This window comes from Rhipicephalus sanguineus, chromosome 5, assembly GCF_013339695.2.
Source record: "Rhipicephalus sanguineus isolate Rsan-2018 chromosome 5, BIME_Rsan_1.4, whole genome shotgun sequence".
Classification (NCBI taxonomy): Eukaryota; Metazoa; Arthropoda; class Arachnida; order Ixodida; family Ixodidae; genus Rhipicephalus; species Rhipicephalus sanguineus.
The window spans coordinates 115,170,971-115,185,284 of NC_051180.1; the positions used below are offsets into that span (position 1 = coordinate 115,170,971).

The 14,314-nt window shown below is 42.8% G+C and overlaps 1 protein-coding gene, 1 long non-coding RNA gene and 1 other non-coding gene across 4 annotated transcripts in view; all 3 read right to left on the reverse strand.

The window, feature by feature from the left end:
• Positions 1–14,314, reverse strand: part of LOC119394159 (uncharacterized) — a 341,546-nt gene that overhangs the window by 128,570 nt on the left and 198,662 nt on the right. The window lies entirely within an intron of this gene.
• LOC119394161 (protein draper) overlaps positions 1–14,314 on the reverse strand; it is an 84,866-nt gene that overhangs the window by 26,401 nt on the left and 44,151 nt on the right. For both annotated transcript variants that reach the window (XM_037661421.2, XM_037661419.2), the window contains exons 2-10: positions 11,609–11,779; positions 8,263–8,346; positions 8,035–8,130; positions 7,803–7,909; positions 7,007–7,099; positions 3,405–3,506; positions 2,713–2,857; positions 1,855–1,975; positions 326–511 (exon numbers count right to left, since the gene is read on the reverse strand). In XM_037661421.2, the coding sequence (XP_037517349.1) occupies positions 326–511; positions 1,855–1,975; positions 2,713–2,857; positions 3,405–3,506; positions 7,007–7,099; positions 7,803–7,909; positions 8,035–8,130; positions 8,263–8,346; positions 11,609–11,646 (972 nt within the window). In that variant the 5' untranslated portion in view covers positions 11,647–11,779. The remainder of the gene's footprint in view (positions 1–325; positions 512–1,854; positions 1,976–2,712; positions 2,858–3,404; positions 3,507–7,006; positions 7,100–7,802; positions 7,910–8,034; positions 8,131–8,262; positions 8,347–11,608; positions 11,780–14,314) is intronic.
• Positions 13,279–13,420, reverse strand: LOC119395206 (U4 spliceosomal RNA). The gene has a single exon (XR_005184210.1). It is a non-coding gene; the product is annotated as a U4 spliceosomal RNA (small nuclear RNA).

The window sequence follows — 14,314 nt, forward strand, 5'->3', positions numbered from 1 at the left end:
TTTCTTATTAATTGTGCCATCTGTGCAGGCCTCTTCATTACAGAATGAGAATTGCCAACTCTTTTCAACTTCTCCTACCTTTTTTTTTACACAGCTTGCTATAGCTGAGTTGTGTTAGCACCAACGTTCTGTTGTTTAGAACAACTGAAACTGGAGCTAGTTTGGTAGGGATTCATTATAAAAGGTAAGGAATTTAAACACAGACACATGGGAAGACAACAAGGTGTTTGTGTTATCTTGTTCTGTTCTCTTGTGTCCATGTTTGCATGCCTTACAAGTTAGGATGTATGCATATGCATTGTGAGGTGGCAGCAAGTAAGTGTACCTTGCTGCAGTTGAGTCCGTACGTTCCAACAGGGCATTCATCCTGGCATCGTTCACCCACATACCCAGGGCCGCAAATGCATTTGCCCGTCAAGTGCTCACACAGGGCCCCATTGTAGCAGTGGCAGCGTTGGCTGCAGTTGGTGCCATGAAAGCCAGCAGGACATGGATTTGCACACACTGCACCCTGTGATGAAAAGCAGCAGACTGTCTCACATTGGCTTGACTTAAAAGGGGGACTGACACAAAATTTGCGGCCAAGATAGCCTGCGGGATCGATTCCTGTGAACATGCATATAGCATCTGCAAAATATCAACAGCGAATATAGCTTGGAAGGTATTTTAAATGAATTTTGAAGTTTGCATGAGTGATTGACACCCTCGCGCTATTGACACCCTCAAAGGTGACTGTCGGTGACCCCTTTACTTCCCTCACGTGACCACACCGCAACAACTTATGATGACATCATAGCCGCCATTTTTTTGCCGTGTTCGCTCCAGCAGTCTACTTCTCGGTGGCTGCTCTCGAACCACGCAGAAGTGCATCTCAGTTCTGTGTGCTGACGTGATCGAGCGCTGCACCCGCCAGGTGGTGACAGTTGCACCCTGTGGCTTATCGTTTTTGAAACCGAAACTCACATTGGTCAATAATGAGAAGCCTGTAATTAATTATCTGTCGCGCGCTGCAGCAAGCGATGTGCTGTGTTATGACTAACAGGCCCCCAGCAACACATTGCAGCAAAAAAATGCAAGGCCAATGTTTTTGTGTCAGTACCCCTTATGCATAGTAAATGTTGAACATACATGCAGAATCACATTTCTACGATGACAACGAAGACTGAGAGAAACATGAAACCTGTTGGTTTCATTAGTTGCTAGGCTATGGAAGCAAAAGAAAGCACCATAAAAGCAAAAGTTGCCTTTATAGTAGACTCTCGTTAAACGGAACCTGAAGGGACCAAGAAAATGTGTTCCATTTAACGGGAGTTCCGTTTACTGAGAGTCTACTGTAGTAATTATCTCTATACGCCACGGCTATCTAACTGACAGTTTCAAATTAAATCAGTTTTCTTGCATGACAGCTACACAACTGGTAAGAAGTTCTGTATGCATTAGCAAGTGTGCTTCTATGGATAGGGGCTTGCATACATGCACCAGCCAATCACCATAACTCTTTCATCCACTGACAGCATGTGCACGTTTGAATCCAATCATGTACCATTCAATAACTGTCGCTCATTTTATGCCTCCCAGCATGTGCACGCATGCATTTCTGTTAATTTGTCGTGTGTAAAATAAAAAAAATTTCTGCTTGGCAAACTTCACGCAACTACGCTGCAGTCTCATGGTGGAACATAGCAATATTTAGCCGATGTTGTTTGCCACGATAAAGAAGTGTATATATTTACAGAAAGCTGTCCTATGTGCAGATGCCAAGGGGTGCGATGGCACAGTGGGTTACAAGAGATTTAATTTTCACACAGTTAACAGGCAGCCCTGTGCCGTCTTATCTGGTTATCCATGTCTCACCGTCCATCCCTCGGGGCAGAAGCAGCGTCCAGTGACCGGGTCACAAGTACCTCCGTTCTGGCAGTTGCACTTGTTGGAACACTGGTCTCCGTGAGTTCCAGCTGGACACAGCTCGTGGCACCTTACGGAAAACAGAAAATGCACGAATGAATGTGTAAGCGCGGTGTAATAGGAACATTTCAATGAATCCTTACGTGTGCAACACATGACAGATGTTTCTGAAAGTGCACAAATTTTTAAGTATGTCAAGACATCAATATCATCGCAGTAACACACATGTGCTGAGAAGAGGCAGAACAATCTACATTGCATGAATACTGCAGTCGTAGACTACGTCGCTTGTGTTTTTCATCTACTGAGAACAGGACTCATTGTTAACAATCGTGACAAAGAATGGTTACCAGTTCCACAACCGAGAATGAAACCATGGAGCAGTTTTCTCCTGTACGTGAAAAATGTGCCTACAATCTCACTTTTACTTTTTCCTGTGCTGCCCTCTGCCATTTTGGCAGGGTTTTGGTAGGGGCCGGGACATCCGGTATTGCCAGAACCAAAGCCTCCGAGATGAGACCTTTCGCGAATCTTCCGCTAAGGGAAGGGTGCGTTGTGAAAAAGGCAGAGTCTGCACATTTATTTTTATCTGATGAACAGCATAATCATTAAGAACAGTAACAACATCACACAAATTCGATGCTAAATTCACAGAAATTATGAAGGCTATTGTGCAACACACGCCAGGACAAAATGTACAGAACACTTCAACTTGTAAAGGCAGCGAGTTTGACGTTTGACAAACATCACTGTCTGGTTCCTCACCAAAACAAGTTATCAAAGCAAGAAGATAGTGTAAACACTCACAAAGGTCCTGTGTACCCAGGAGCACAAGTGCAGGCCCCTGATATGTGGTCACACAGGGCACCATTCTCGCAGCGGCACAGCTGTCCACACTCGTAGCCGTACTTGCCGCTGTCGCAAGGCTCATTGCAGTCAATACCTTGCCAACCTTGAATGAGAAGAACAGACCCAAGAGAATCATGTGATACAGCTCTTGGCAAATGTCAATCTTAGGTGACAAAACAATGTTAAACAAGCTTGCTGCAATTGGCACCAGTAGCCCTAGGTTGTGTTGTGTTTTTATAATCAAGATGGGGGCCAACTAATGGAAATTCACTCATGGAAATGCACACAGCTGCGAGGTCATTAGTTTTGGCCCTTCAAAAGGTTTCTAACGGAACAAGATATGCTCACTCAGAGCCTCTTTCTACGTTCAACCATTCCTTCAGTTACCCCAGCCACCTTTCTGATTGGCTTTTAAATCTAAATCGGATTTTAGATCTACATAACTTAGTGGCTTAGCTTATCACAAAACGTTAGCGGACTGTAGATGTGGCTATTTATCCAGCAAAGCATTCCACAATGTTATTGCATGGAAAATGAGGGGCAAGTTTTGTTACATCCTGCAGCATGAAAAGGTTTAAAGAGTATGCAACTCAAACTCATTGGCACGGCCATCCCTACATTATCAAAAAAAAAAGGCTAAGAACACTGACCTGGCTTGCAAGAGCAGGCTCCGCTCACTGGGTCACACCGGGCACCATTCTTGCAAGGGCAGTCCCTGTGGCAAGCCTTACCCCACTTGCCATCTGGGCAGGCTGTGGGAAATAGATGTGGTTGTAATGCATAAAACAAGAAATTCGTAACTGCTATACGAAAATCTATCTATGCCTTACTAATAGTCTGGAACTGTCATTCAGAATACATAACAGCAGATGGATTGTACATGCTATGTTAAAAATGTTACCATACTATGGCGCAATGTAAGGGGTCTCTGTCACGTGGACTAAATCAAATATAAGGTCGTACTACTTGAAAAACCAGCACAACTGAGGTAAGACGTAAGATTGCACATGGAAGCAAGAGAGGCATCTCAACTGATAATACTATCATGGCTACTTGATTAATGCTTGACAAAAAGAGGTTCGCAATGTTAAAGCAAGAAACGTCTGCAGAATCCTTACAGATTTAGTTGCGAGTATAAGAAAGTCTAAAATCAAAAAAGTCAAGAGAACAGATCTGGTGTACTGAAAGTCATTGCAACCAGGCAGATCTTGTTTTGTGTCACACTCAGAAAAAGTAAAAGTACCTAGCTTTCGTTCTTTAACAGTCACTGTAATTTATATAATGAAAAACTTACTGTATATCACTGATGGTTGCAGCAGAAAAGAGAGAAGGAGAAAAGAAAACCAGAGACATTTCATATTTCGGTGCTGTTGCTCACTTGATAGTGCAAAAGTATCGACAAAGCACTGTGTAAACGAAGAGAGCACGCCAGATACTCACAGTTAAAGGGACACTAAAGGCAGTCGACGTTGATCATTGAAATAACGGTCCAGAAACCTCGTAGCGCTACTTTTGTGCCAAGGAAGTGCTTATTTTGAAATAAAATCACGTTTTAGTGGTCCGCATCGCCTTAGCGCACTTCAAATCACCCGCCTGAAAGCGGGCTTTCTCACGTCACTGTTGCCGTGCCCAACGTTGCCCGCCTTTACTGCGCGGCGGCGTGCACTGGCGGCGTGCGCCATTCGTACATCCGGCAACATCACATGCATGCGGCAGTTTGCCGAACTTTCTGTCAGAGCGACTTTCACGAGCACGCAAAACACACCGGCAGTACGCGATACCGAAACTACCACTGAGACGCGACCGTGTGAGCGAAGCAGGGTGCCGGGCGAAGCGCAGTTCGGCGAAAACGGAACCTTTGAACCACGTGTGCTGTTCCCCGTGGCAATGTGCTGCTCGTGGCGCTCATCGTGTGATACATTTAGCTTAATTTCTCGGTAAGTAGGGCCCTGCTGTTGATAATATTGCCGTTTTAGACGTTGTCATTCACTCTGACATAAATTGTTATTTGCCTTTAGTGTCCCTTTAAGATCAAGCCTCTAAGCAAGCATATATGTAGCAACGCCATGTAAAAAAGGAAGCTTTAGTTCGAAACCTCTTATGAAAATACACAACGAGCAAAATTGTTTTCTCAGCAACCAGTGCACTGATTTAGGTCAACAACTTATATTACACCTTAGGGAAAGTTTTACAGTCTTGGGTATCCCATTTCTAGCCTTCTAACTCAGCAATGGATAACGACAGCCGAATTTTGTGAACTGCACCTAATTGACACTTGATGCAGATGAAATTTGCAAGCAGGAATTTTGCAAAACCATCAGAAACACTGTGGCGATATCATGTAAGCTGTAAATTCCATCAAATTTATCTGCTTTGCTTTATTTGCTCAATTGAATGCCGTTTACAGACTTGTGATACCTGCTTTTGGTGCAGATTTATGGATTTCTAAAATCAGTGCTCCAATTTTCTAACTTTAATATACTAAGTATAAGCAATTCAGACAAAGAATGCCAGGCTATGAATCAATTTTCTGCTCTAAAAATTCAATAACATTTCTCTCTCAAATGTAATAAATTGCATTTAAATTGGATGACCAATAATAGCATTTCTATATTTTACATGGACTTGAGTAGGAGGGAAATTCGGTGGTTGGATTTGAGCTAAAGCTTCTTCGCAAGCACTCGTTTAAATAATTTAGGAACCACAAGATCCAATGCAGGAGAGAAGTGGCTTCTTACTATTCAAGCAAGGAAGTTCTAATCAAGAGGCACTTGGTCATGCATACTTCAGTGCATAGTGCATTCTATGTCATGTGTTGCATGTTTGTTTTCTGAGAAAAAAAATCTTTTCAATCGTGGCTCCAAGACCTAAACAAGATGTTCAAACTATATCATGAAGTCAAGCCAAGCAAAAAAGGAGATTACTTCTTTGTTTTTGCTGTAGAGGAGCCAGTGATGGGACAGAGGGAAAATATGGATCCAGGCTTCATGTGGAACACAAAAGAACCAATCGCATGGAACATACTCCTGGCACATTTTCAATGTGGTGTCACGTTTTCAAGCAGTGTTGCGCCCACATTACATTTGATAGAATGTTTTTGCCAGACATTGTCGCTTAAAGGGACACTAAAAGGAAAAATGATTTTTCTTGTATTAGCAAATTTCTCTTTCAAAATACCAAAATCGCCCCACTCGCCACGAGAAGATGCTTGTTAAGTAAGAAAATGTGCAAAAACAAAATGCAGGTGGTGATGCCACTTTGAAAGTTCCGTATGAATCGCCGTGACGTCATAGATTTTGACAGCATCTACTAGGGCCTATGTAGTTCCTAAACAGTAAAAATTATGTGCATTGTCCTCTCCGGAGGCCAGAGACTTAACATACCAAGTTTCAATGAATTTTATTGAGCCAATGTCATCAAAATACAAAAAATTTAATTTGAAATTCGTGACATCACGCAGAGGTTTTGGGGTGAAATCTAAAAATGAAACTTTGACCCTGATTTTCTCCTCTATTGATATGCCTATGAGGGTGAAATTGACGACATTAGTACAGTTCAGCAATCTACACCGACTCATTGTTTCACTTAAGTGTCCCTTTAATGTAAGTGGCAACTAAAGACAGTGGCAACAAACCACATTTACAATGAAGCCGTCGCACTTGGAGAAGATGCAATACCGTGTAGAAAATAAGTCGAAGTCTTTTGGTTCCGCTTAAATCTGGCTTTCACGTCCCAACAGTAAGTGTGTGTCGTGGAGTACGCCCTCGTCAAAGGCTTGTGCAACTTAACCCCCTTCGTTTCTTGGCCATGATCTGTCCTGTCCTTTCCACAACCAAACGGACACTATCGTTGTTAGGAATTAAAGCTTTTGACAAATCTCAAGCAGCAAAGTGTTACGGCCACTGGTACAACTGTGCACACCGGTGTGGACTAACCCACAAATCAAGTAAGCATTCATCGCCCCATCTGTTCAACCTCAAGCAGAGGCGTAGCCAGAGGGGTGGATTGGGGGGTTCAACCCTCCACCCCGTAATTTTTTTATTGTTCATGTGTATTATACACGTACACATACAAACGCATGCAAACATACATAAAGCATGGTTGAACTCCCCCTTCCCCCCAAAACATTTCTGGCTATGCTACTAACCTCAAGGGCAACTTATAATGGCATATCTACAATCAAAGCCAACAGTGAGGCAGAGATGCAACTACAAAACAATGCTAACAAGACTAGTCAAAGTGGAGCACTTACAGAAGTTGCAGGTAGGGCCACCCCAGCCAGGCTGACACTCGCAAGTTTCGGGGCTGGAGCAAGTTCCGTGAATGCATGGGTTGTTGCAAAGTGCTGAAACATGCAGAGAAGAGAAACAGAAATGAAATCAACGTAGTAAGGAACAAAAAAAAAATACCATTCATCTACTGTTGCACCTTTCTTTGCAAGGGTATTCGCTTTCTTGGAACCACAGAACTAGATAACTGATGCCAGAGTCCTTCAAACAAGGTCATAATGCACTAGTAAGGAGAACATTGTTCTTCCTGTTCCTCTGCTCCAGGATAAGACTTATGTGACTTGTGTGAGAACATGCTAATTTTTACATAGTTATTAAAACTGCATTGCCATAGTGTCTTGTTCACAGAAATTTCTTGGCATTTCGTTGCACTATCGACAGGATCATAAAGGAACAAGTGATACAGATTATTAGATATTTGAAAAGGGTAGTTTACAACATGATTAAATTGAATTATGGGATGCATTAACTGTCACTGAACTAATAAAAACCAGCTCTAAGGGAACACTACTGTTATAAAAAGCCTCTCCTAGAGATCTGCAGTAATTTATGAACGCCGAACCTGCAATACGCCTGCAAATGCTTTAATTTCATGATCGCTCCTCTACCATACTCTAACTGACGTCCTGCTTGATAGAATTTGTCCAGTTACTCAATATATATCACCTGTTATGTAGTTATTCATATTATACAACATGACTCACTCCACATACAAACATAGTGCTCATGCAAAACAGCACTGCAGCCAACCCTACTTACGCAAACATCGGGAGCCATCTGCTGTCTCCACGAAGCCCTTGCAGCAGACCTTGACAGTACGTGTGCTCTCTTTAACTTCAGTCTTGTAGGCAACAGTATGAGCAATTCTAATGAAGAAAAAATACCCACGTTTAACAGTTACGAGTACACCAGCCTGATAAACAGCTATATTTCACAGAGTGATCTACACTGGTGTTACAAAAATTAGAGAAGCGCAACCAAAGTCTCATACCTGTATTTGGAGCATCGTGGCGGGAATGCTAGACACCATGTATAGGTACGAACTTGGTAAGGTTTGTTGTATGAAACCCGAACGGTGGTTAGGTACCTGGGTGGAGACAAGAAAGGAGCTGTGATCAAATAATGTATGGCATTGTGCTCCAATGTCGAGAAAGCGTAATTAATGCTGTTGTGAATAGTCATAGGCTCATGCTTTCCTGCTTAAAGTTTTAGTACTTACGATTCTTGTTTTGTACAAACATTCGGTCCGTCGTCCAACGTAAAAGATGTGGGGAACACAATGATGAGAACGACAGATGCGCATCTGAAATGACAACGAAAAACATACATATGTCTGGTTTTTTTATCTGATGTGCCTTCTGCATAAGTAAAAATATTTGACCGACGTGAATGTTTGGATGAGTCAGCAGCACTTGATCGTAACTTTAGCACATAAACGGCAAAGTTAATTGAGACAAAAATGCAGCATTTTGTGCCATTTCTTTCTCTAGCCTTTCTTCTAGTAACTTCAATAATGCACACACCTAACTAGTGTAGGCTTCAAAGAGAAACTAACCTCTTTGATTCACATTTAAGGTGTAGTATTTTGTCAATTCATTGCTTTTTAAAAGCTAGGACAGCTGACCTATTCATGCTGTCATTTAAATTTTGTTTCGCTGATGTCCTGTACTTTTTATAGGAATTGCTTTGTTTTGCCGTTGTCTTTACTTTTTCCAGCACTGCTGGCAAATCTGTATGTAACAAATTACATGCAATTAATCAATTGTATTTCTGGTAGTCTTGTAATTATCCAATTGCATGCAATCAATATACTGACGTGAACCCACGACCTCATATACTCAGCAGCAGAATGACACAGCAATTGAGTTATTGCAACAGGCCAACACAACTGCCTCATCAGATCAGACTGTTACTGTGTAAACTTCAAGAGCAGCAGAAGAACGTGGCTTTCATTTTCTGTGCAGTAGGTAAGTGCATGCAAGCATGAGATGGTAAAAAAGAAGACAGTGATTAAGCGCAAAAATAATGCTAGGTGCAAAGTGAAATTATTAGAAAAGGGAGAGCTGAAGGTAGCGCAGAATGCATCCACACCTGTTAGAGTACATCAAGGGCTCACAACAATGGCCAGTTTTTTTATACCTGTGCCACACGGGCACAGAAAATGGCATTACCTTCCTCATGAATTAAGGTGTAATGCCATTTGCGCGGTGCCACACGGGCAAATCAAATGGCATTTGTCTTCATGCCATTCGTCACCTAATGCCTTCGCTATAACCCATTCGACTGAGAAATGCGCACTCTCGACACCAAAGCTTGCTCACTGCAGTACACATAAAACATCTGAAATGGTATCTACCATGTCAAAAATATTTTATACATGACTTTTAACAAATCACATGTTATTTCCCAGTTGCACTACAGCAAAATTCTCTTCAGAATTGTAACAGCTTCGACATGACAGGCGCCATGCAAGATTCTGGGCTTCGGATTCAACTTGCAATGACTAAGTTGCTGAGACCAGTTGCGGTATTGTAAAAGATGGAAACAAACTCAAGCTAATGGCACCATAATTACCCTAAAATTGTTTATTTTTAAGTCACTGTTAGCGACATCATGTGTTCAAATGTTACTAAATTTAGATCTGTGGCAGCTCCACTGAAAAAATGTCATGTAGGAACTTTATGCCTTAACTAGTGAATGTCATTTCTTGTGCCCATGTGGCACGGGCACGGGCACGGGGCTACGTAGCCATATTACTGTGACAGCAAGCGAACCTCCTGCTCTCTTTTATGAAGCTGTCATAGCACTCTCTGGTGCTACTAACTGGAATTATGAAAGCGTTCATATCATTCAAAATAGTCTGAACCATTTTGATTGCGTGCCTTTTGATTGCGTGCCTAACAGGCAAAATGGATTTATGAATTTATGAAAAAACTCCTGGCATGTAACCACATAATGCACAACATACTGTATCCAAGATCTGCCCACATATGATGGTCTGCAGGGTCAGCATACTGACTAGAGTGCGCAGACCCAAGAAATAGTGGAATACTGCATGGCAGCTCCCCATTAAAAGGCCGACCAAATAGACACAGCAATCCAGAAACATTGGAAAGCAAGCAGAGAGAGGCACGTTATATTATAGAAATTGTGTTTTTTGTCACTGTTGCATCACGGATATTGAGGTATTGTTCATCATTTTACTGCACATTTCGCAGACAAGCAAGTTGTCAATCAGAAAACCTAGAGAGATACCGTATTTACTCCAATCTAGGCCGGCCCCGATTCTAAGCCGACCCCCGAAATTCGAAAGGCCAGAAAACAAAAAAAAAGATGGCTGATCCCTCTTTCATAGGAATCGGTATAACACGAAGGTGAAATGTGTCGCAACAGAAGTAGTTTATTGATTACAGTGCATTGGTATATGTCTACTGTTGTTTGGCAGATACAGCATCGTTTGATGTGGACGCATCGCTCTCACGTTGACGCCTAGTGGCACATCTCCGTACCAACGACAAACGCCCATGATCATGATTTAAACCTTGCGGTAGCTGAAGTTCTTAACACATACGCGGACACCGCATATGGTGAATCTCGCGCAAAGATGGCATCAACAAGCACATAATAAACACTAATGCTCGGTATGCACTCCTTCAAAGCGTCGTGAAATGCGAATAGAAATGCTATGCGCGCCGTGTCTTCACTCCAGGATGGCCGTTACTTCTCACAGGGCGAGCAGGGAACGCGGTGCGACAGCCAGGCGACCGTCTGAGAGCTAATTGTGGATATGGATGGATGCTATGAGCGAGGCTTGCTAAAGCCATCACCTCGCGGTGTGTTAAAGCGTTGAAGAAATTAAACTTGTATTGGAAACGCGCCGAATGGGACGCTCGTTGCAACGGCGCATTTTTTTTTTTTTTTTCCGAGCCTTGTGGCACAGATGTCACCGCCCCGTTATAAAGGGGACACTCATAGCATCCATCCATCCAAGAGCACTGCGAGAGGCAAGTGTGAAAGATAAAAGGCGCGTTCATGTCGCCTCCGTAATGTGTTTGGCGGTAGCTCAGTAGGCTAAACGCCCGCCAGCGCTCGTCGCGGACCGGGAGGTCATGGATTCGATTCCCGTCAACGAAATTTTTTCTTATAGTTTTTTTTCTTTGACATCTGATGGCGTTCATTTTGCTGACGTACTTCCGTGACAGAAATACGTCATGAAAGTCTTGGTAGACCCCGGCATAAAACACTTTCGTGTTAAAAAACTTAATCATTGTAATCAAATCTAAGCCGACCCCCCCACTTTCGCACATCGTTTTTTCGAAAAAACATAGGCTTAGTTCGAATAAATACGGTAGTTCAGGCGGGGCTACATATAAGCAAATTCAAGGGGTACAAAGGGTGCTGCGGATTTTTATTACAAAAAACATGATAATTTTGCCAGGCCCAAACTGACCTCACAAACAGCTTCTATACTAGCCAAATGAATGTTATGTATTAACAAGAAAGCAACGTAATGTGACCTCTGCATTTCCCCTTAAGTTTATCCTAGACAAGCTTTTGGTACTCACAACATATGCCTAAGCATGGAAGCATAAACGGTCATCATGATGAGGTTGGTCAGCAGCGTCTGGTGTCCTCAGCGACCTGGTATGACTAGCTTTAGTTACGGCTTGCTTTGGACTTTGGAACAGTCAGGGTTCCACCCTTGCTGGAGCATTTCACCTGAAGTTCATATCCGCCTGTAACAGAAATAACAGAAACGAGAATGTGGCAGTTAGAGACACCTGAACATATTAGTATAATGCAGGACTTAAAAGTCAGGGATGGGAGGGAAGGGGGTTTTGTGTGAACAGCAGCCTTACTCCTTGTAGCACTAAGGCAAACACCTCCTTGTAGGGATCCTGCATCTAATTTGTGCACTACATCTACAATTGTGCATCACAAACAAACCCAACTTCGCACTCTTGTCAGCCTTTCTCCCTCCTCTCTCTCCTCCTGCTTGGTATAGCAGTATTATGTACTTTATTTGCATGCTTCAATAAACAAACTGAAGCACATAAACATATTAAAAAACTCAAGTGGCGTGGCCTCATTGAGCAAAAGGGAGGTTTTAAGCCCATGTAGTACTTAAGCATCAAGCAACACAGGATAGTACACATGTCCGAGGGGTTCGTTTTCTGTATTATAAATTGTGTATTATACACAACTAATTGTCTGTCGGTTTCATTAGGATAGTACACAGTTTTTAAAGTTTTCTCATAACTTGTACACTGAGTGTTACGAAAAGATATATAGTTGCCGAGAGAATGCCGCGAAAGTGCAGCCACTGTCGTCAGAGGCAGCGCCATGCCATGAATGTATCAATCGACATGCGTATTCACGTGATGAAACGTGGCGGCCCACGGGAACACGGTCAGAGCGAACGCGTCTCGAGTGCATGGCAATGACATAGCCAGCATATTACATCTGGGAGCAGTGATGTTCCGTACTAGGCTGAATAATTCCCATTTCGAGACATGGAAATTCCCTATTTCGGGCATTTTCTCCTGCATACTTCAAAAAAATTTCCAGCATATTTCCCTGCACAGTGGTATACCACTGTGCAGGGAAATATGCAGGAAAATATTACTATAGTAATACACACAAACACATACACACACGCATGCACACACACATATATAATGCATGTGTTTGACGTGTTTTCTATTCAGATTAAGGCTAGGGCCTGTGCACCTGTACAACACAAAAGCATGGTTTTTAATCTAACACCTGGAATGAACAAGAAATCTCTCCATATAATTAGGGGAAACAAATTTTAAGGGCTATGCCTTTTCGTGCTGCATGCGCCAGAACCAAATGCAGAAATTGACGAAGCGGCGCACAAACAACACAAACATGCACACCAAAAACGACCCAAACGCACTTTTTGCGTTTGCGTAATTATATTTTATGCGTGATTGTGTCTTGTTTGCAGCTTCATCAATATCATGGGTCACCAACTAGCCCATTATTACATATTAGGCAACTGCAGAAGTCGAAAGCTCAAAGTGACCGCTGTTTTAATCATAATTCAACATTCCTAAAATTCCCTTTCGTCCAAAAATGACGGCTGAAAATACACCGAAAAAGGAAAATCACTGTCGAGGAGTTTGACCACCTAAACTGGGATGACAAACTGGGCAACAATCCCTATTCATCCATAATTAAGAAATGTTCTTTCTTTGCATTCCATAACGAGGCCCCGGAGGGCCGTCCAAAAATTGCCTCAGCCGACGGTATTTCACGTCGTCCAGGCGGGGTATTGGGAAAAGTTTTCAACTAGCAATAGTCGCCCCTCAGTTTAAACTTCATTGGGTACGACACCGCCTCTGCGCAAAGCTGATTGAGCAATGCTCGCGAAAGGCACGCCATTTTTTCCGACGCTGGTAATCGCACCGGTTCACGATCAACTTCAAAAAAAGACGTAGCAGTACAACTATTTCTATAGAAAAATCATTTTTATTGAGTAAGCTTTGCGCACTTTCACTACGATTACTTCTTACCCACAACTCTGGAAATGAAAGGAATGCTGCGAGAAACACGCTTAATTTGTATTCATATTTAAACCGCCGCTGCCCTTTCCCTACCGGCAGGTGTTCTTTTTTAAACAATTTCCAGCCAGCGCTGCCCAGGTGGCGCGCCTAAAATGTACAAGAGACGGTTAGAGTATTGGTGGCAGAAAAGTAGAGATAAAGTACAAAAATAAATAATTGGGGGAAAAAAGGTTATTCTGCCTTAAGAGGCAGAGAGATGGACTGTGAATTTATATTTTTTGTTATAATAACATAGATTTAATCAATGTAGATAAGGCATTAGGACAACATGAAACAAGGAAGTTTTTTTTTCTTTTTTTATCCTTCGAGCCTGGTGGCAGACATGTCACCGCCCCGTTATAAAGGGGACGCTCATAGCATCCATCCATCCATCCAGCTGCTCCGCCCTGGCGAGCTAGTTGAGAAACAACCAGTAATACAAAGCCGCCGCGAGGCGTACGACGGCACGTTTCAACGTGCCCTCACATACCTCGAGGCACGTTCAAACCAGTTCAAACGCATGCTGAACGTCATTCGACACTACCGCGGCTTTTGCTCGATGTGCGTCGTTTTGTAGGTACTTTGGAACGCGCAAGACTAGCGAAGATCGGGACACTTCGCTGCACTGTGGCGCAGCGGGCGAGCAGCGATGCCACCGATTATTCACCGCTGATGTGTGCGGACGGGTACCTTCGCGAGTGT